This window comes from Lepus europaeus, chromosome 11 (genome assembly GCF_033115175.1).
Source record: "Lepus europaeus isolate LE1 chromosome 11, mLepTim1.pri, whole genome shotgun sequence".
Taxonomy (NCBI): domain Eukaryota; kingdom Metazoa; phylum Chordata; class Mammalia; order Lagomorpha; family Leporidae; genus Lepus; species Lepus europaeus.
In genome coordinates, this window is record NC_084837.1 from 44,720,649 (window position 1) to 44,744,077 (window position 23,429).

The window sequence follows — 23,429 nt, forward strand, 5'->3', positions numbered from 1 at the left end:
TCCAAGGATTAGCAATCAACCAAAGGCAAACAACTGAGAGTCATTTACTTATGAAAAACTGCTAGAATTTTGGTTAAAAACAGTGGGAGGCAGTGGCCTTCTTGCATGGGCCTGCTTCCATTTCTCCGACCTCCCAGCTGGTTGTGAAAGTCAGCAGCTTTGCTGCTAGAGGAGGTGAAATTTCTTTGGAACTCAGAGCAAAAGCTTATGCTTGGCAATGATTTCAGTCACAGTAGCAAACCTCATAAGAAATGAATGAGGCAAGCTTTCAGTCTTGCTAGTCTGAGGTTGCAACCCTGGTTGGATGAGTAGCAGGCTTACAAATCAGCCAGAATTTTAACAAGGAGATTCTGGAAGAGAGAGGTCCATAGGGGATCTGTGTGAGTTCTACACACAGCCCTGTCTGACTGGGGACTACATGCACACACAGAATAATCTTGGAAGACATAAAAGCTGTCTGAACTTTGGAGGTCCTCTTCAAATTACACACGGATCCATCAGCAGAAGGTAAGGTTTTGTACTCAAGGTATTGAGCATAATTTCAGATCTGTCATTGATGGACCACTAGTGTATTCAGGTGAGCCTTAGGAAGTCAAATTAAGAAACAAAAATAATTTTAAAAAATACTAAAAGGAATAAAATAGTAAGTTGTTTCTCAACAGTCAGGACAAGGGCTGATCAAGTCCTTGTTTCTCATAGTGTCCATTTCACTTTAACAGGTTTCCTTTTAGGTGCTCAGTTAGTTGTCACCAATCAGGGAGAACATGTGATATTTGTCCCTTTGGGACTGGCTCATTTCACTAAATATGATGTTTTCCAGATTCCTCCATTTTGTTGCAAATGACCAGATTGCATTTTTTTTTTACTGCTATATAGTATTCTATAGAGTACATATCCCCTAATTTCTTCTGTTGATGGGCATTTAGGTTGATTCCATTTCTTAGCTATCGTGAATTGAGCTGCAATAAACATTGAGGTGCAGACAGCTCTTTTATTTGCCAATTTAATTTTCTTTGGGTAAATTCCAAGGAGTGGGATGGCTGGGTTGTATGGGAGGGCTATATTCAGGTTTCTGAGCAATCTCCAAGATGACTTCCATAGTGGCTTTAACAGTTTGCATCCTCACCAACATTCTCACATTCTCACTTGTTAAAGTGATCAGTTTAAGTTCATAATTGATCAAAAAGATAGGATTAAGTGTCAAAGGGATTACATAAATAAGACCAATGTCTGCAAATAATACTTGATATAATTAAAAAGGAGAGAATGATCCTACATGGGAAGCAGGATACACAGCAGACTCATAGAATGGCAAATGCCCTAAACAGCACTCTGGCCTCAGAATCAGCCCTTAAGGCATTCGGACATGCAAAGTGGGGTGGGAATTGTGTAACAGCAGATTAAGCCACTGCTTGGGACCCTTAATCCAATATTGTTGTGCTGGTTTGAGTCTTGGTTACTTCTCTCGAACTGGTCCCCTGCTAATGCACCCTGGGAGGCAGCAGAAGATGGCTCAAGTGCATGGGTTCTTGCCATCCTTGTGGGAGACCCAGATGCAGTTTTAGGCTTCTGGCTTTGGCCTGGCCCAATCCTGACTTTTGTGGGCATTTGTGCTGTGAACCAGTGGATGGGAGACCTTTCTCTCTGTCTCTCTCCCTCTCTTTCTCTGCCTTTCAAGTAGATGAAAATAAACAAAGATTAAAAAAAAAAAAACCAAAACTCACTCCTGCAACAGAAAGACATGCAAAGGAATAAGATAATGTGACCCTTGGGGCTGGCACTACAGCATAGCGGGTAAAACTGCCGCCTGCAGTGCCAGCATCCCATATGGGCACTGGTTCATGTCCTGGTTACTCCACTTCTGATCCAGCTCTCTGCTGCGCCTGAGAAAGCAGAAGATGGCCCAAGTCCTTGGGCTCCTGTACCTGTGTGGGAGACCCAGAAGAAGGTCCTGGGTCCTGGCTTCAGATCAGTGCAGTTCCGGCCATTGCGGCCAATTGGGGAGTGAACCAAAGGATGGAAGACCTCTCTCTCTCTCTCTGCCTCTCCTTCTCTCTCTGTGTAACTCCAACTTTCAAATAAATAAATAAATCTTAAAAAAAAAGAAAATGTGACCCATATCCAGGGAGGAAAAAGCAGTAAATAGAAACTGACTTGGAATAGGATTGTATTATGACTTCATCAAATAAAGACTCCAAAACAGCTATTACAAACATTTTCAAAGATTGAAGGAAAGCATGACTATAGTGTAAAGATAAATGGTTAAAACATAGGATAACAATGACAAGCTATGAATCACAGCAAAGAAACAGAAGTTATAAAGAAAGAAGTAGAAATTCTAGAGTTGAAAAGAAAAATTACCAAAATGAAAAGGTCACTAAAGTGGCTCTATAGCAAATTTCAGATGACAGAAGAATCAGTGAATGTGAAGATAAATGGAAAATATCTGTTCTGAAATATAGTATCATGAAAAATGGACAGAACATCAGAGATATGTGGAACAACATAACGTTCACTAACATACATGCAGTGTAATGGGAATCTCAAGAGAGGGGAGGGAAAAGAAGGAAGAAGAAATAATGGTCAAAACAGCTTATGTTTGATGAAAAATATTAGTCTACAGATCTAGTAGGCTCAATATACCCCTAGATGGGATAAGTACAACAAAGAGATCTAAATCTAGGCCCATCATAATCAAACTGTTGAACACCACTTACATGTAGAAATTATTTAAAAATAAGGAAAAATAATTCATTATTAACTGGAAGGCAATATTACTACTGGCTGGCTTATCAGAACAAATAGGTGCCAGAAAATAATGAAATGACATAAAGTGCTGAATGAAATGAAAAAGTACCCTCAAAATTCTATATTCAAAATTGTTTTAAAATTGTGATGATGACTGCACAAGTTTGACTACTCACAAAAAAATTAAAATGTGTACTTTTTAAATGGATGAATCATACAGCATACCAATCTTAATAATTTTATTAGAAACAAAAATCTATAAACAGAATTATCCTTTAAAATTTAAGGCAAGATATCATATATATCAGGAAAAACCTTATGAGCAAGGATTGGAAGAATTCATTGCTAACATTTCTTCCACAAAAAAAATACTAAAGAATTTCAGGATGAAAAGAAAAAACGATAGATAGTAATTTTAATCCACAGGAGTAAATGGGGAGCATTGGAGGTGATAAATATGTCGGCAAATATAAAACACTACATAAACATTTTCATTTTTCTTCTATTTTCTTTAAAAGATTTAAGATGACATACAGAGCATGAATAAATGATGCCAAATACACTGTTTTTTTTTTTTTTTAAATCACAAAATAGCCCCCATTGACAGAATGAAGTAGAAGCAAGGTTGCCATACTCACTGCCTGAAAGCTTAAAGTTTGTCTTCATAGCTTTCATTAACATATAATGGTGTGAATCTTTCCATTTGCTACTGATGACCTCTGAAATTTCAAAACATATCATGCGAACAAGACTGAGTTTGAGGTAATTCCCTATTAACCCAGGTAAATGGATTTTTTTTTTTTTAAACTACAGTCATTTGTGTTAGTTTCTACTTTAAAAATGGATCCCGGGATCCTGCATTGTGGTGTAGTGGATAAAACCATCAGTGGCATCTGTTAGGGCCATTGGTTTATACCCTGGCTGCTCCAATTTCCAGGTCCCTACTAATGCCTTTTGTGTTTGGGCCCCTGCCACCCATGTGGGAGACCCAGATGAAGCTCCTGGTTCTGGCCTGGCCCAGGGCTGGCTGTTGTGGCCATCTGGGGAGTAAGCCAGCAGATGGAAGATCAGTTTCTCTCTCCGTATCTCCCTCTCTGTAGCTTTAACTTTCAAAAAAAAAATAAACTTAAAAAAAAAAAAAGAATAGATACCTATCTTAATCTTGTCCAGCTCATTCTTACACCAGGGAATAATATTTTTCATCAGTCCTTACCCCAATTCAAATGCCTTTTTTTTTTTTTTTTGGTCTATCAGTCAAAGCTCCCTATGAATATGAATTTAGCTATATTTTCACTATTCCGAAAGACTTACAAACTAGTCTATTTACAATGGAGCACTCTAATAAGAATTTTTTTGTGAAAGATACAGATGAAAGCTAAGAAAGTCAAAAACAGGCAAGAATATAAAAAAGATTAAATAGGCAAAATCAAACAATCAACCAATAAGTAGTGAACTATAGAAATGAACCCTGAAAGTATAGTCTTCAATCAACCAATAAGTAACAACAATGAAATCAGAGAGGCACAAAAATGGAATTTGGAGTGGATAGGAAGATAAATTGAAAAGGTTTCTTGTCTTGGGTATTATGCCTTTGTAACATTTTGCTATAATGAAAGTAAGTCAAACACAGCAACCAGAATAAAGAAAAGCTTAAATTTTGATACTGAGGACCCCCAACAAAAGTTTCCCCCTACTGTCCTTACTTTTATTTAAGAAGGGAATCTTAGGCCAGTTTAGGGATTATATCTCATTAGAATACATCATGAAAAGATTTGGTGTTTGAATGTTTATCTGGGGGAAAATATTATATAATTAATCAGATGTTCCTGAAATCCTAATATATGTTATGATCGAAGGGACATAATTGTTCTTTTCTTGATATTTAGGTGACATGGTCACAGGAAGGAATATGTGCCACTCTCCATTTACTGCCATTGTTTTCTAGAGAATTATATAGGATTCAGCAGGAAGAGACCCAAATCTTTTTATTAGAACCCTTAAAATGAAGCTTTCTTTCTGAATTATTATTTCCCCTTTTGGCTTATAGCAGTAGGATCAATTTCATGTTGTAGAATCTCCTTACTTCAAACTCATGAATGAGTTTGCTTTAATTTTACTCTCTATACTGATAATTACTTCTTCTATTTATGTATACCACTCTTAGTAGGCAATGGGATAAGTACTTGTTATGGGATAATTTGCTACTCATTATCTTTTTAATCCTGACTTTATTTTAGGGATATCTATATTAAAGTTACTGGATTCAAATTCTCAATTCTGAGCCAGAAGCAGAAAGGAACTATTTAATTTGCTTTTATATAAATAACAAGATAAACCATTCTCAGGAATTAGCTTACCTGATTGACTTATCACCAGCCATTTTCACACAGCAGAGTTCTGAAGGGATGGGATATAGAAAAGCAAAATGTTGATGAGAGAAAGAAAGTGGGAAAGGCTAGGAACATGAATTATGCCAAAGTCTCCCAAATCTTATGTATGGTGATAGAGGTGTTGAAGATGATGGTGCTGGTGGTGGTGGTAGCTAGGGTAGAGCAGGGTATAATGAGATGCAGACCCTAAAAAGCTGTAAGAGTCTTTGGAAAAAAAAGATCAGGTAAAGAAAAACTCCCTATATTTTATAGTTTTCCCATGGGATGACCTTATCAATAAAGTTTGATGACAATAATGGCAGTAGGCAGGTGAGTAAACAGTAATTGTAAGCTCAGGTGGGTGTTGCAATACCTTTTACCCATCATGAAAAGGTTCTTGTGCTTTTTTCCCTCTGTGAAGCAAGTAAAATTGACCTATTCGGGGCTTTTCTAACTTTAACAAGTGTGATTTAGTCACACTGTTCTGAATTCTTATTCCTCTCCATACATCATACACTTCCTTGGGGAGAAGAAAAGAATGGAACAGTTAAATGGGAAAGGATTTATCCTTAACTACTTCTTCTATTCTCCGCTCATCATCAAAGAACTACGTATTCCTCTGCCAAACAACACGTACAAAACGAAGCAGATACATGCCTCTGAGATTTTCTGCAGAGTAACAGATAGATTGAGCGGGGATGATTTTGTGGCTATTATTTGCCTTTGATTCTGGGCTAATGTATTCATTTATAAGAAAGTTTTATTTTGCTTCCTGTTTGAAAGTGTTTTAACAGCAGTTATGAAAAATATCTGCATGCTAAACAGATACCTAACAGTTAATATGTATTTTTATGCGGCCATTGGAGGGTGAACCAACGGCAAAAGGAAGACCTTTCTCTCTGTCTCTCTCTCTCTCACTGTCCACTCTGCCTGTCAAAAAAAATAAAAAAATAAAATAAAAAAAAAGAAAGAAAATATCTTTTCCTTTGTATCACACTTCCGTTTTCTATCCCTAAGAAAACCGCAGTGACCTGTTAAAGTTGAGCGAGATGGGAGAGGACTGGACAACTGCCCAGGAAAAAGAGTAGGACATTATTACCAACACAATTTGTAACTGCATAGAGATAAGAAAAAGTAAGTCGACTTTTAGTTGGTTGTGTTACTGTTTCAAAATTCTCTGTAGACAGTGTGCCTCCTTTTAATCTATACCTGAGACAGATTACACACTAGCACCACCCTCACCTTGGTATGCGAATCATGTTTGGGAGACTAGACATGGTATGTATACTGAGGTCCAAGGAACTAGACACTTAAAATACACCTATATACAATGAATACACATGCAAACATTAAAAGATGGTTATGTTAATAGAGGACTTAGAGCCACAGGTGTATAAATGAATTTGTAATTAATTGTAACCTCTAGTTCTGCTTCTGAGGAAATCTATAATATAAGGACAGGTTAAGAGTTTTTAACTGTGGGCCAGCGCCGCGGCTCAACAGGCTAATCCTCCACCTGTGGCACCGGCACACCGGGTTCTAGTCCCGTATGGGGCGCCAGATTCTGTCCCGGTTGCCCCTCTTCCAGGCCAGCTCTCTGCTGTGGCCAGAGAGGGCAGTGGAGGATGGCCCAAGTCCTTGGGCCCTGCACCCGCATGGGAGACCAGGAGAAGCACCTGGCTCCTGGCTTCGGATCAGCGCGGTGCGCCAGCCGCAGTGCACCAGCTGCAGCGGCCATTGGGGGGTGAACCAACGATAAAGGAAGACCTTTCTCTCTGTCTCTCTCTCTCACTGTAAACTCTGCCTGTCAAAAAAAAAAAAAAAAAAAAGAGGTTTTAACTGTGGACTAAAACACGAATGTGTGTGTAGGGTTACAAACATAAGATTGCTCCACTGAACCATCCATGTATCTACCTATCTAACCTATCTGAATTAAGGAGATAAGCAGGAAGACAGTTGTCAGATAAGCTAATCTCAACTCCCTGTGTAGCTGTGTGACTTGACCTCTTTGTGCTTCATCTTCCTTAGTGGCAAACTGAGTATAGTGTTAGGACTACACACAGAGTTACTATGAGGATCAGTGAAGTGACACACGGGAAATGCTTGGCCTAAATCCATGTCCAGTAATCATTAGCAATCATTACTGTTTGAAGTGTCCTTTTACCACCACAGTGAGTTGATTAAGTTTTTATATGTTCCATTTATTTTTGCTAAATTACCTCATACTTGTGTGTTTTTAAGACAGAATTGCAAAAAAAAAAAAAATAAGATACAAGGGGCTGGCACTGTGGCATAGTGGGTAAAGCCACCACCTGCAGTGCTGGAATCCAAATGGGCGCCGATTTGAGACTTGGCTGCTCCACTTCCTATCCAGCTCTTTGCTATGGCCTGGGAAAGCAGTGAAAGACGGCCCAAGTTCTTGGGCCCCTGCACCCACATGGGAGACCCGAAAGAAGCTCCTGGCTCCCGGCTTCAGATCAGCACAGTTCTGGCTGTTGTGACCAATTGGGGAGTGAACCAATGGATAGAAGACCTCCTCCCCTGCCTCTTCTTCCCTGTGTAACTCTGACTTCCAAATAAATAAATAAATCCTTAAAAAAAAAAAAAAGATACAAGTGTGCCTTGGTATCAAAATTAAGTACGTGTATGCCTGCCACTCCAGGACATACTTTAATCCTACCACTAATATAACATTTCCTCTGGGCCACACACTTACTTTTCCAAATGTTTCACAAATACCAGCTAATTCAATCTCTCAACTGATCAGGATGAGGAGGCTAACTCATAGGCAGAAGCATTTTGCAGGCAGTTTGGCCAGAACACTGGTGACTTTACCCAGCATTCTGCACTGCCTCTTACAGCCCCTCACATACACACACCACATGGGAACCTGGCTGTTTGCCTGGAAAGTGGCTGCTTAGGCTGAGATACTAATTAGGTCAAGTTAAATAGTTTGGGAGACAAGTTGATTTCTTAAAGTGAGTGCCACTGTCCTTTTGTCACCCGTGTGACAAGTTGCTGCTTCTGGTGGTGATGACTGCTGAACATTTCTCTACCATTAGAGTAAAGAGCCCTAAACACGTGTCATCATTCTCAGGTGCAGGAAGTGCCATTATTGGATATGAAATATGAAGCATTATTTCATTGACTAGATTCTCTCCTCTTTGACTTAAAACAGCCTGCCATTTTTCTAGTTATCATTGGGCTTTTTTCTGAGCTTTTCTTTGGCAAGAATTCCTCCAACTGCCATCCTCCTCTTGCACTCCCCTAGAGAGAAAAACAAAATAAGAGCAAAGCCCTCTTTAGTATTATAAAATAAACTTCAAAAGGAAATCCATCCCCAGAGAGTACAGTAATACAGTAATACCTTACTTTGGGGCTCTATTTTCCTTCTCTAAGATAGAGCTCTCTGAACATTTCAGTTCAGGGTACATTGCTCCTCTTTGTATTACCACCTGCATGGCACGGTGCACCTTTAGTGCCAAGAAGCATGAGAGGATTTTATAACAAGAGTAATTGTAATAGGATTTAATCATGTTGTCGGCAGCAAAGGGCCAGCAACCTTAATGATGATGTTACAATAGGGAGCCCTGGAAATGGCATAAGTAGGTAAGATACAGTAAATTGGAGGTGCCCCGTGCCTGTAATGCATTCTATAATAGCCATTCAAAGCCAGGCCCCATAAAAATACACCCAGCATCTATATGGCATTAAACACTAAGCAAGCCTCTGAAAATAATCCAAAACCTCAAAGAATGCCATCATGTTAAATCTAGTCTGTTAGAAAACTGAATTATGATGTATTTGGAGCATTTTAAGAATCAATGGTGACACAAAGGAAAGATAACAATTTATAGATAAATAGGCCTAAGTTTTGAACAAATGAAACTTCATAGTATATTATTTCACCTTCCTAAATGACAGGAGTAGGAAATTACCCAAAATTTTGGTGGCAAAATAGATGAAAATGCATAATATTTTTGTAAAACGCTTTAGGTGTTTAAGAGTCTGGTCTGAGACTGATGTCAGGTGATTAGAAAGTTATCATTTGTAGATTTTTTTTACATATTCTTCTAGGGCTAATCCATGCATTAAAAATTCTGATACTATTTATTCCAATGGTTTCTAAAGAGTACTGCAAATGCTAATTCATCAACTTCCATAATATTCTTTCAGAATAACATGAAAAATAATAGTAATGACATTTTGTACTTATAAACATTAGCAACAAGAACAGAAGTCCTAATAATAATACTAGCCATGTCTCAAACAGAAAAGACTAGCAATCTCATTTTGTATATGCCAAAATTTAATCACTAAAAGGCTCAGAAAATTGCTTTGGACTACAGAAGCAGTAACCAGCCGAGCAGGCGATAGAAATCAATTCTTTTGATTCTCACATCACCATTCCAGACACTGTACCATTCCCTATAGAAGCAAGAGACATCCTATCTTTACTTCTGAATGTAGCATTTCACCTTCACAAAACTATCCAGAACTCTCTTCCTTACCTACATCAGTTATCCACAGCACCTTTTCACCTAACAATAAGATTCAATACATAAGTTATATTTCACTTCCTATTAGGGCCTCTCTGCAAATCTAGATGTACAGCACATTTTCAGAAATTTCACTTGATTTAGAATGAACATACAGATTCTCAATTTTACTTGGAAGACACCATTCCATTCCCTTACATGATGAATAAGGTTTCATTCTGAGTATCAAGAAGTTCTCATAGGATAACTTTAGGTATCTACTTCAGATATAAATACAAACGTAGTAATGGTGAACACTTTTTGTGTTCCCAATTGTCCCTCACTGTGATAGATTTTTAAACATTCTAACAAGATTAGGAATCGTTTGTCTTTCACCACACCTAGACTTGCAAACTTTATTGAATTTGAAACTTGCCCAAAGCAACTGACAAAAAGAATTAAATTCATTAGATGATATCACTAGATAAGAATTTCATATCTAAAAACTACTGCTAAATATTTCCCTTAAACTTGATTTGTGTTAAATTCAACATGTACTAAGTATTGAGCTCTTTTAGAGTAGATAAAAATCTACTCAAAGCCAAGTAACATTTTTTATTCTGATATAGATCTCGACAATTTTTAGTATTTCTTCCTTAGAGCTGCTTTGATGAAATGACGAGAGCTTTTCAGCTTTACTTTTACAGGAAGGTGATGCTTTGCTTCCCTTTCTTATTTATCTGAAAGCACTTTCACTAGCCAGCCAGCATCTGCACTACATGTGAACTTGTCTACAGAATCTCCTAAACAAGGTGAAAAAAAATCATTAGTAGTCCAGATTTCAATCTTCTATACAGCTCAGGTAACAATAAATGAGTAATTTGCCGCCCTTCACTTTGGCAAGCTGATGCTTAATGATTACCCAGGGACAGGATAATGGTACCATAGTGATTACACTATGTTTTTCTAACCACTTTCAAGGCCTTTGCTTCAGACCTGCCCTAATGAAAAGAAAGCTCTGAAATTGGGCCAGGTCTTTATTAAAAATGTTCTGACGGGCTCTGCTTAGATAAAATGTATTTACTTCTCAGATTTGAGCCATCAAATCAGATTTGGAAGGCACAGACTCGAGAGTAGATCTGATTGCCTGAACACTTTTATAATGAGGAAATGAGGTGTTGGTTAATTCCATAAACCACTGGAAAGATTTATTTAAAGAAGATGTGATGATAACCTATCTCTAAACAGTGAACTGGCTCAAGAAGAACTGCAGAAGAGGAGCAGACAGAAATTTGTAAAATCTGATCTTTGTTTATATTACTGAGTTACTATGTGATCCTATGAAAGTTTCTGAGTTTCTTGGTCGACAAGAATCAGCATAGCTGTCAATCACAGATAGTAGAAATGATAGGTGATAATGACTGACAGGTAGGAATACAAATATAGTTATTATTGATAGAAAGCACTATCTATACTTTAGTTGTGGCTTTAAGACTTTTTAAAATTTGATATGCAATAAGCGATGTTGGTAGCATTTGAGTAACCCCCAGGCCAATTTAAATAGAACTATCTTTCTGAAACATTCTATTGTACAATGTCTCTTTATATATAACATATGATTTGTTCCCAAAAAGTTCATGTGCTAAACACTTAGTCCCTGATGTAACATTGCCAGGTGGTGGAATCTTTAACAGGTACAGCTTAGTAAGGTGTGATTAGGCCACTGGGGGCATTATCTTGGAAGGGGTTAATGCCTATCTCTCAGGACTGCATTAGATTTCTTAGGACTGGATCAATTACTGAGAGAGCAAACTGTTTTAAATTGAGACCACTGCATATATCTATTTGGCCTCTTCCACATGTGCCATTTGTTTCTCTCTCGCGCACTCCCATCACATAATGCCATCTGCCATATTGTGGTACAGTCAGAATGTCCTCCCCGAGATTGAACTGATGGGGCTGCTTGATCTCAGACTTTCAGTCTCCAAAACTGTGAGCTAAATACACCTCTCTTTATAAAGTACTTACTCTTGGGTATTTCGTTATGGTACTAAGACAATGGCACTACTGTAATGCTCCTACAAAACCCAGTGTTAATCTAATGATGACTTAGTTAATAATCACCTGTAAAAGTTTAAAAATGCAGATAATTCCTGTCCCCCTCCTGCCAATGTAGTATGTTGGGAGGGGAGAACAGGGATGGATATACAGATAACAAACATGTATTTTTAAATAATCTCCCTCAGGCTATCTGGGTTTGATCAGATCTGGAAACTCTTGAGTAGCCTACATTTCAAACTCTTTGGAGAACTAAAGGTTCTTTACTAGAGGAGGCCAGGAAGCTATTGTAAGAGGCCAGGCTGCAGATATGTAAAAATACAAGGAAAAGCAAGTGCTAGGAGGTCTGGTTGTTGCAGCCAAAACAGTGGATATTAAATGAGGTATATAAATATTTGAGGAGTGAAATAAAAGCTGAATTAAAGAGCAAAGTTATGAGTGTAATGTCTCCTGAGTTTGGGATACATACAGAAGCAGGTTGCAGTAACTAGGCAGTTGCCTTGAGAGTCAGGAATCATAGGTATGGATAGATGATCTAAGCAATATGGTTGAGGCTTGAACCTTGAGGAGCTTCAGCATTGATGGTGGGTGGGAGGTGGGGAGCAGAGGAAGAGGTGACTAAAGTGGTCAGAGAGTTAGGAAAGGCTCATGGAAGTCAGGGTGGGGTGGTGGAACTGACAGTGTCTCATGTTCCAGAGGGCTCAAGGAAGACAAGAATGCAAAGATTCCAATGTATTGAGTTGAATTGGCAGGACTGAATAGGGTGGAGGGTATTTAAATTCTAATTTTTTCCATACAGCAACTTGGTTGTGAGGGGATGAAAAGATATATATTAGTATTTAAAGTATGTAAGGTAGGAATTTTAAGATAGAAGAGATTTGAGAATGTTAGGTGTTAAGGAAAAAGAAACTGAAAGAGGGACAATGAAGATAAAGAGAAGAAAAAACTGATGGAATGAAGTGATCAAGGCAATGAGACAGAAAGGGACTCACAGCACAAGTTCACATTTGGTCATGGAAAGCAAGAGAAATGTTCCTTCCTCTGAGGCTGAAGATAGAATATTTAGCAGTGTAGAGAAAAATTTTATCTCAGGTGTGTTGATGAGAATGACTGGGGAAGGGCAGGCACTGTGGTACAGCAGGTTAAGCTTCAGCCTGCAGTGCCAGGATCCCATGTAGGCACCGGCTCTAGTCTCAGCTGCTCCACTTGCCATCCAGCTCCCTGCTAAGGTACCTGGGAAAGTAGTGGAAGGTGGCCCAAGTCCTCAGGCCCCTGAACCCAAGTGGGAGACTTGGAAGAAACTCCTGGCTCCTGGCTTCAGCCTGGCCCAATACCAGCTGCTGTGGCCATTTGGGGAGTGAACCAGTGAGTGGAAGATTTTCTCTCTCTCTCTCCCCACCCCCTCTGTCTTCTCTCTCAATCTATGCCTGCCTTTCAAATAAATAAGTCTTAAAAAAAAAAAAGGATGACTGGAGAAAGGTTGGGTAGAGCCTTTGGAATAGAAATGACAGTTGGAATAGTGGCTCTGCAAATTGGAGACTAGGTTGTATGACTCTAAGCATATTAAAAAATCAACTTCGAGTAAAAGTCATGAAGAGAAAACAGACCAAGTGTCATAAGTGATGTGGTTTTCCCCTGGAAGCTGTCAGCATAGGAATAGGTACAATAGATTCAGTTGTTTCCCCTCAACCTGCCCCCACCCCAGGAGGTTGTGGCACAACAATAAGATAGAACTAGAAGAAGAATGAAATTGGAAATTATGACTCAGATTATTAGACTAGAGGTGTAAACTTTACCAAGATGAAACAGAAATGAAAGCCCTTAAAGTTTAGGGGTTAAAAATATTGAGAGGTAAGACATGAGTTGGTGTGGAATAAGACCTAAAATTAAAGTCAATATTATGTACTGGCTTGACATGTAAAAATAATGGAGCCTCAACTGGTCTAACCACAAGCTCCCCTACCCATTCTGTTTTTATAGATATGATCCCTTACCCTTGTTATAGAGGCCACCTGCAGTTATTGCTAATCCTTGAGCAGTGAGTTTCACTTCTTTGCCAACCCACAGATTTATTCCAGCAAGCCAATCACATCCTCCATTGGAACCAAGGGGCACCTCACCCTTTTGATACTCTGCCTCCCAATTCCCTTGCTGGTTCACTGCTATTCGTAAGTGCAAGCTTGTTGTATGATTGTTGGTCTCCTTGTACCTTGAGCTGTGAGTATATGTGACTAATAACCTCTTGTTGATCTGATCTGTCCAGTTTGGGGCATCATGTGTTTGGCTAACCTTATAATTCTGCGGCAGGAATCACCCCCTTTGCAACATGTGAATAGGAGGTGATTCAAATAGTTGGATGAGTTGTTCACATGGCCACTGATGTTGTCCAGCATGATTCCATGCTTTCAGAAACAGGGAAATTGAGGGTAATGGCCAAAGTTTTAATAACTATGGTGAAGTGGTTTTCGGTCTGGTAGAACGTTAAAGGAAAAGCCAGGTTTGGGTTAGGTAGAATGTTAAAGGAAAAGACAGGGTGAATGGCCAGATGGCATGAGCCATGTGCCTGGTTTCCAAAATTATCAAAAACTGCTGAGCTTCCTATTTCTCAAGCTGAGATATTGGGAGAGTTGTAGTGGATGAAGGTAATGGAGACTCGTGTATTGAGTGACACATCTATGCTAGATGTTGTACTAATACCAGTTGCAATACTTTAATTATTATCAAATCAAATAAGAGAGGTCATCTTACTTTTCAGATGTGGAAGCCAAGGCAGAAAGAAATGAAAGAAACCTGGTCATTGTTTCATAGAGAAACAGAGGCTACCCAAAGACACACCATATCCCGTCATGATTCCTTCAGTTCCTTCCATTAACCATTTTATTTTGAAATTCTGTTATGTTCAGAACTCTATTTCAGACACTAATGATAGAGGACATTAGTGGATACAAGCAGTCCTTGCCCTCAAAGATCCTGCAACATGATGGAAAATTCAGTCTTAGTGATTTCTACAAGCAGAAATTCATGCCAATTTTTTTTAAAAAAATTGGTTATGTAGAATCTATCTTTATTGCAGACTGGGTTAAAAGTTATTTTCAAACCTAGAATCATTCTTTTGCCAAACATGAGAAGAGGAATCCCTTTTCCCAGTGAATATAGAAACTTCTATATTTAGTCACTCTTTTGTTTTTGGAATTCCCACCAGCCCATATAACTTAAAGCTGTGTCTTTTTCTGTTACAAGCAGTCTATCTACAGGCTTTGTATGTGGTTCTTTAAGAGCCTTATGATTTTTTATTATTCCTTTGTGACAGCTTTCTCAGAGTTATGCAAATGGTATGCCAAGTGTAGTAGACTGAAATTTCTTTCATTTTATCTCTGTCCAAATAGAAGTTGCTTCATCTGCATATAACAGTTCCCTTTGCAACTCAGTTGTAGTAGAAAATTGGAAGTCGTTTGTATTTGCATTTCCTGGGGATACAGACAAGAGCAGATGCCAATAATGGATGTCATAATTTGCTGCCTTCTCCTTGCTGCCTATAAATCTTTGAATATTTTTCCTACAATAGCAAGTAAAGAGATTCAGCAGGCATAATGGGGAGAGAGTAGATGTAAATCTCAGCAGTGGTGGTGGATTCCAGCTATGAATATTTCAGAAACAAGACACTCCCTTTAAATGAAACACTAATGGTTTTTAAGATGCTTCTAGGCCTGATGTGCTTTTGATTTCATTTAATGACCCATAGCTCCTGACTGCACAACACTAGATCCTGGTTTGTAGATTCTAAAGAAAGTCTTTTCTTCTCTAATTTCAAATGCTGGCCTTATTGTAGTGTCAATTCTTGATTACCTATGCACTACACCAGAGTTGACACAGACACATTCACAATTTAAAATTTAAATAATTTTTATCTGGTTTTGAAATGAGAACAGAATCTTTTGGTTGTCTCTCTCTCTTTCACACACACACACACACACACACACAAATACACATTCATACACTTTCTCACCCAAACTTATTTTCAAACAGTCTACTTTGACTCCTTCCTTCTTGAAATCACCTTTTCTGGTTGATACCAGGAATGATCCTAGAAAGCAATCTCTATTAATGGCTTTCTGGAATTAGATCATTCACCAGCCAGATAATGATACAGTCCATTACTATTAAGTGGTTGGCAGAGTATTGACCATACCTGACATGCTGAAGCAATACAGTTGCTAAGACTTCCACCTTTAGTGATCATGGATAAGATTCAGGTAGACTTAGCTTGTGCAGCATTCTTGATAAGAATCTCAGAGTAAATAGTGATAAGAATGGTCAAATTTGATAGCTGTCACTTAAAGACAGAAAATGAGAAGTTCACAATCACCAAATTAAAGTAAATTATGATTCCTTGGCCACACCACAAGTAAAGAGACCCACATTTATTTGTGCCAAAGTGCAGACAGAGCAGAGCACTCAGCCTTCTTTGAATTTCTGTCACTCTTAAGATTATGTGCTGTGCCCAGTTATTGTGAGATCTAGGCTATGCTTTAATGCTTTTAATCTCAATTAGGAAAAATGTTCAAGACATTATGACTGATCAATGGTTTCCATGTACATAATTCTCAATCAAATGTGATTTCCAAATAATGTTTAAGTATTTCTCCCGACACCTAAGGGTAGTGAAATGTAATTAGTCAAACTAGGCTGATACATTGATCAATGGAACAGGATAGTGAGCCCAGAAATTAATCCATACAGTACAAAGTAGGTATTTACAGATAAATGACTTTGAAAGAAGGTAATTGAAATATCTAAAAAAAAAAACAAGGAATTTCTATCTTAGAACAACGTTTTGCATTATCTTTCAAGCTATGATACACTTAGAAAATGACACTATTTGGATGGCACACTTAGAAGAATTAACAATTCAATCCATAGCTAGCTAGTTTATGAAGCACTTCCCACCCCACCCTCGAAGGGGAAATTAATATGTTAGCACACTTGTGGAAGCCAGTGCCCAATGCACTGACATTTCATGATGAGAAATCTCTGCTAGGAGTACAATCATTGTGTCAAAGATATGTATATATTCAAATTGCCACATTGCTCACTGAAATAGTTGTATTTTCTCTTACTGCTCTCAGAAGTAGCATATATTGATTCCCACTGGCCCATATTCATGCCTATACTAGGCATTATGAGATATTTTACTTATGCAATTTAACTGAAGTGAAGTACTCCACTGAGTTCTAAATTACATTTCCCTAATTGGTAAAAATTTGATAATATTTCCACATTTTGGTCTTTTGGAGTTCCTTTTATATGATCTGTTCCTATCCTTTGCATTTGTTTTCTTTTTCTTATTGATTTGTTTTCTCCATATTATCTAGATACTTTTCATTTGTTGTTATATAAATTAGAAATATCTTTTTACAGTCTGTGATTTGTCTTTTCATGTATATTGTCTTTAATGAATAGACTTTTGAATTTCACTGTAGCAAAACCCATCATTGTTCAATGTTTTTCTTTTAAAATGTATTTCACTTTGCTTAACAAACCCTTTTATACTTTAAGGTCAGAAAATATTGTTGTACATTTTCTTTCTGTAAGGCTAAAAATTTTGCTTTAGCAGTTAGTTTCTTAATTAATAATCTTTTAATTTAAAATTTTTTGTGTAATATAAAGTAAGGGTATGTATGCCTTAAAAAATCTAAGTATTGTAAAAGTTATGACCTGGGCCAGCGCCACAGCTCAATAGGCTAATCCTCCACCTTGCAGAGCTGGCACACCGGGTTCTAGTCCCAGTCGGGGCGCCAGATTCTATCCCGGTTGCCCCTCTTCCAGGCCAGCTCTCTGCTGTGGCCCGGGTGTGCAGTGGAGGATGGCCCAAGTGCTTGGGCCCTGCACCCCATGGGAGACCAGGAGAAGCGCCTGGCTCCTGGCTTCGGATCAGCGCGATGTGCCAGCCGCAGCAGCCATTTGGAGGGTGAACCAACAGTAAAGGAAGACCTTTCTCTCTGTCTCTCTCTCACTGACCACTCTACCACTCTACCTGTCAAAAAAAAAAAAAAAGTTATGATCTGATCTGGAAAGTCATTTACCTCAGGAAATTTATTGCAAATATATTAGAATTCCAGGAGGAGAAATAAGGAGAGCATTTCTACATTAGCAAAAATGAAGAGATGATCTCACAAAGGGGATGAAGGAGATAATATATCTGTAGTAGAACGTAAGCCTGAGACTATCGCACATGCTGTCACTACTAGGGCTGAGGTCATTTTGTAGCAATGCTGTGCTTGCTGCTGCCAGGGAAACCAAATCTGGAATTCTACAACTTATAAAGTTAATCCCTCCCCAACATTCCTCAAATAAATTAATAGGTAAAAGGATGAGAGAAAATTTAGTAAATTATATTTAAATGCATAGTTCTCTTTTTCTGCAACTGGCCATAAGACCATAGATGATATATATGAGTTTTTTCTTCCACTACCTCTTCTATATTCCCTTTGTTGTGAGCCAGCATGTCAACTGGTTGGAGTTCTTTACGTGTTTAGGTTACACTATTTTTCCACTTTTGGTTACTTCAATTAAAATACCTGAGAAGAGCTTCTTTTGGGAATAAAAGGTTTATTTCAGCTTACAATTACAGTTACAATTTTCAGCTTACAATTACAGTTCAGTTACAGGATTTGGTGACCCCACATGATGGATACTGGTTATGTTGGGTACAGAGGTGGGTTCCCATGGTGAGGCAGGAAGGAGAGAGAGAGAGAGGGAGAGAACCTAGGCCAAACATGAACTGAAATAATCAAACGTCTCACAAGAAACGCCCTCTAAGAGCACTCCCCCACCAGCCCAATGACCTCCTACCAGGCAGACCTCTCAGAGACCATCATTAGATCTAGTCTCCACACTTAATCAATCAACCACTAATGTTAAGACATTAGAGTTTAAGCAACTGCATGAGTTTTGGGGACACAAATCCTACTCAATCCATAATACTGACTCAGACTTTTACTTCTGAAAACCTGAATCATTAGCAGATTTGAATTTATTGGGTAGGTGTGGTATTTCATCAACTTTTATTAGTTATCTAAAGAAGCTTAAATATGTTCTGGTTCTTCCTTACACATTTTTACTTATGTCCAGCAAGTCACAGTTAATAAATAATAATAAATTAATGATTAATACCACTAAAACCACCTGTTTTCTTACTAACTTTTTTTATCTACTTGGTAAATTGAAAGAGAATTCTTTTTATAATTCTTATTTGATTTTAGATTTACCTGTCTCTTCTTGTGATTCTATTTATGCCTATTGTATTTTAAAGATATCTCACAAGAAACATAAAAGAATTAATTATTTTCCTTGTGAGTTATTATTTTTAACCTTTAGAATAAGGATAAATTATTTGATAATTATAAAGTTTCTTTAACTATTTAGATTATTTAAATGTATTTTTTTTTTTTGACAGGCAGAGTGGATAGTGAGAGAGAGACAGAGAGAAAGGTCTTCCTTTACTGTTGGTTCACCCTCCAAATGGCCGCTGCGGCTGGCACATCGCGCTGATCCGAAGCCAGGAGCCAGGCGCTTCTCCTGGTCTCCCATGCAGGTGCAGGGCCCAAGGACTTGGGCCATCCTCCACTGCCTTCCCGGGCCATAGCAGAGAGCTGGCCTGGAAGAGGGGCAACCGGGATAGAATCCGGTACCCCAACCGGGACTAGAACCCGGTGTGCTGGCGCCGCAAGGCGGAGATTAGCCTGTTAAACCACTGTGTCAGCCTTAATTGTATTGTTAATATTGATTTATTAGTATTTATTTCTATATATTTTCCACTACTTGCCATGATTTTCTATACCTAATTCTCTTTTTTCATTTGTTGCTTCTTTTGTTTTTTTATTGACTGAGGTTTTGTAATTCCTTATTCCCTTTCTACTGGTATTGACACTATATATTCTTTTTTTCTGTTCTTTAAATAGTTGTTTTATAATTTTAATGTGTTTGATTCACATAATAACGTCTAAAATAAAAAAAGATTTAGTAGAGTCTTCCTAAATACAATGACCTTAAGAACATTAACGCCAATTACTGTCACTCCAACCTATGTTATTTTTGTTGGACATTTAAATCTCCATGTGTTTTTCTTCTTAACAAATCAATCATTATCACTGTTGTCAACAAGTAGTCAAAGCTTATTTAGATTTATTATTCTAACTTATTTGCAAAACTTTTTTTCAATCCTTTTTATTAAATCAATATGCCTTCTCCATAAATAATGCTTATTAGAAATTCTCTCAGTGAGGATCTATTCAGAGTGAATGTAATATATTTTTATTTGTGAAAATAGTTTTCTTTTGATTATACTTTTAAATGACATTAAATGAGTGCAAAGTATAGACTTTATGAGAAGTTACAATTCCTTGTGAGGAGGATAATTAGCTGTCTTCTCTTTTTTTATTACTGTATATGCAAAGTTAGCCATGTGTGTCTAATTATGGATGAGTCTCTCTCTGTTTCTCTCTCTCTCTCTCTCTTTGCTTGTTTTTAAAATTATTTTTATTTGCTGCTCTATAGGCTACTTGGATTTATAGAACTTGAATCTAAAGGTTGGAGTATTTTACCACTTCTAAAAACTCTTCAACAATTATCTTAATGGACTGCCCACTATTCTCTCTATTTTTCTCTGAAATTTCCTTAGGATGTATATAAGACTTTCTAACTTTATCTGCAAGTCTCTCTTCATATCCATTTCATGGTCTCTTTGTATTTCTATGAATAGTTTATTCAGTCTTCAAATATTTATTTCTGTTCCCCAATTCTCTCTTTAGCCATATCCAGTCTTTTTTAAAAAATTCAATGGCTACATTTTTTTCCCTACAAGTTATTTTTAATTTTTTCTCCCAAATCTGTCTGGCTCAATTTTTTTATTAGTAATCATCCTTTATTATGTTTCTTAAAAATTATAGGGAATAGAGAAGTTAACTGGAACTAGATATAAAGAAAATGAGCATTCTTAAAGCAAACACACAACCTTTTCAATTCTGCTAAACAACAATGATGTTAAACTACATGATGTTTTTATACATAATTTCTAAAAATAATGAATGATTTTGAATATCTTTATACATCAACCTATGTATATCTTTTTATTTATAATTTTAAAGAGTTTATTCAAAAGGCAGAGACACAAAGACAGACAGAGATCTTCTATCTGCTAATTCATTTCCCAAATGCCTGCGACAGCCAAGGGTAGGCTAGGCCAAAGCCAAGAAGCTGAAACTCAACCTGGGTCTCCCATGTAAGTGGCAGGGACCAAGTACATGAGCCATTACTGCTGCATTGCAGGGAATTTGTTGGCAGGAAGCTGGAATTCAAAGCTTAGCTAGGATTTGAACCCAGGCGCTCAGATATGGCATGCGAGCATCTCAGTTTGTGTCTTGCCTGCTACATCAAATGCCCAACATCATGGATCTTTTCTAATTCCTACAAAGTATTCTATTACATGAGTTTGATAGTGTTTTACTTTCTTAAACTTTTGACTCCTTCCTCTATTTAAAATAATAATGTTAAACTTGTAGTTTTAAAAAAGTGTGTTTTAGTTTTATTATCTGAAGCTACTAGGGTCTAATTCTGCTGTCCTTTCTATAGAAGTATATGTTCGTATAGACTTATTTTCCTAGCCATATCACAGGTCAAGGTAACCAAGTTCCTTTCATTTCTCTTTGCCAGTGTACAGCTGTTTCCCTGCGTAGCTTTTCCTGAGGCCATAGCCCTTTGTGTGGCCTAGCTTTGGGAATGTGTCTCTCGTGAGAGTTTGCCAGGCCAACTCCCCACTTCAAGCTGTTCCAAGGCCTTGATTTTGTTCCATCACGTCCATTAAATTCCCTTGAACAGCAAGATGGACTAAGACCTCCCCTCCCAAGCTGCCTTGGAGTCAGTATCTAATTTTTTTTTTTTTTCAAATTTCTCCTTGGTTTTAGCTGCTGAAGATTTTACATGCTACTTTGTGTGTAGTCAAGCCCTCTTTTTTTTTTTTTTAAGATTTATTTATTTATGGGGGACGGACCTCGGCTCGCAGATATGTGTAACACACCGACTTACTGTGACCTAGGAAAGGCTGCCAAGGATGTCTTCAACAAAGGATATGGGTTTGGCATGGTCAAAATAGACCTGAGAACCAAGTCTTGTAGTGGAGTGGAATTTTCTACTTCTGGTCATGCTTACACTGATACAGGAAAAGCGTCAGGCAACCTAGAGACCAAATATAAGGTCTGTAACTATGGACTCACCTTCACCCAGAAATGGAACACAGACAACACTCTGGGGACAGAAATCTCTCTGGAGAATAAGTTGGCTGAAGGATTGAAACTGACTCTTGACACCATATTTGTACCAAACACAGGAAAGAAGAGTGGGAAATTGAAGGCCTCCTATAAACGGGATTGTTTTAGTCTTGGAAGTAATGTTGATATAGATTTTTCTGGACCAACCATCTATGGCTGGGCTGTGTTGGCTTTTGAAGGTTGGCTTGCTGGCTATCAGATGAGTTTTGACACAGCCAAATCCAAACTGTCACAGAATAATTTTGCCCTGGGTTACAAGGCTGCAGACTTCCAGCTGCACACTCATGTAAACGATGGTACTGAATTCGGAGGTTCCATCTACCAGAAGGTCAACGAGAAGATTGAAACGTCAATAAACCTCGCATGGACGGCTGGCAGTAACAACACGCGTTTTGGCATCGCAGCTAAATACAAGCTGGATTGTAGAACTTCCCTCTCTGCTAAAGTAAATAACGCCAGCCTGATTGGACTGGGTTATACGCAGACCCTTCGACCAGGAGTCAAATTGACCCTGTCCGCTTTAATCGACGGGAAGAACTTCAACGCAGGAGGCCACAAGGTTGGGCTGGGATTTGAGCTGGAAGCCTGATGTGGCTCTGAGTCAAGCATCACATTGGTCCCTGGCAGCGAAGAGAAATGAACCCACTATGTTTTGGCCTTAAAATTCTTCTGTGAAATTTCAAACGTGTGAACTTTTTATTCTTCCAAAGAATTGTAATCCTCCCCACACCGAAGTCTGGAGATTGCGGGTGCACGCTCAGGGAGGCTCTGGGAGGCGTGCCCAGAAGTTGTCGTGTGTGTGCCACATTTCAGTTCCGATCCGCGGGGTTGGTTTTCACGTGTTCCTCGGCAGCAGCCTACTGTCGCGTTACAGGAGGCGACCCAGCCCTCCAGTTTGTACATCGCAACCTGCATGCCCTACCCCCACCCATCGCCCCGATTGTTCTCCATGCTGTAGTGGAATCTTGGGTTCTGCATCAGAGTAAACTCAAATAAACCCATCACATTTGGAACATTAAAAAAAAAAAAAAAAGATTTATTTATTTATTTGAAAGGCAGAGTTACAGAGAGGCAGAGAGAGAGAGAGAGAGAGAGGTCTTCCATCCACTGGTTCACTCCCCAGGTGGCAGTAACAGCCGGAGATGGGCTGATCCGAAGCCAGGAACCAGGAGTTTTTTCCGGGTTTCCTACACGGGTGCAGGGGCCCAAGGACTTGGACCATCTTCCACTTCTTTCCCAGGCCATAGCAGAGAGCTGGATCAGAAGTGGAGCAGCTGGGACTTGAACTGGCGCCCATATGGGATGCCAACACTGCAGGTGGCGGATTTACCCATCACACCACAGCACCAGCCCTGCCCCATTATGTTTTCTATTCAATTCTTATTTGTATTTGCACTTTAAAGATAATCAGGATCTCATCTATCATATTGTCAGACACAGGAATCCTATTA

The 23,429-nt window shown here is 38.4% G+C and overlaps 1 protein-coding gene across 1 annotated transcript; it reads left to right on the forward strand.

Moving 5' to 3' along the window:
• Positions 1-21,697: 21,697 nt before the first annotated feature.
• LOC133769424 (voltage-dependent anion-selective channel protein 3) lies at positions 21,698-22,781 on the forward strand. The gene has a single exon (XM_062204624.1). The coding sequence runs from the start codon at positions 21,716-21,718 to the stop codon at positions 22,565-22,567; it is 852 nt and encodes a 283-aa protein (XP_062060608.1). The 5' UTR covers positions 21,698-21,715; the 3' UTR covers positions 22,568-22,781.
• Positions 22,782-23,429: the final 648 nt, after the last annotated feature.

Bases quoted from the DNA above. Each gene is read 5' to 3' on its own strand.
- LOC133769424 (XM_062204624.1), top strand. From the start codon at position 21,716: ATGTGTAACACACCGACTTACTGTGACCTAGGAAAGGCTGCCAAGGAT.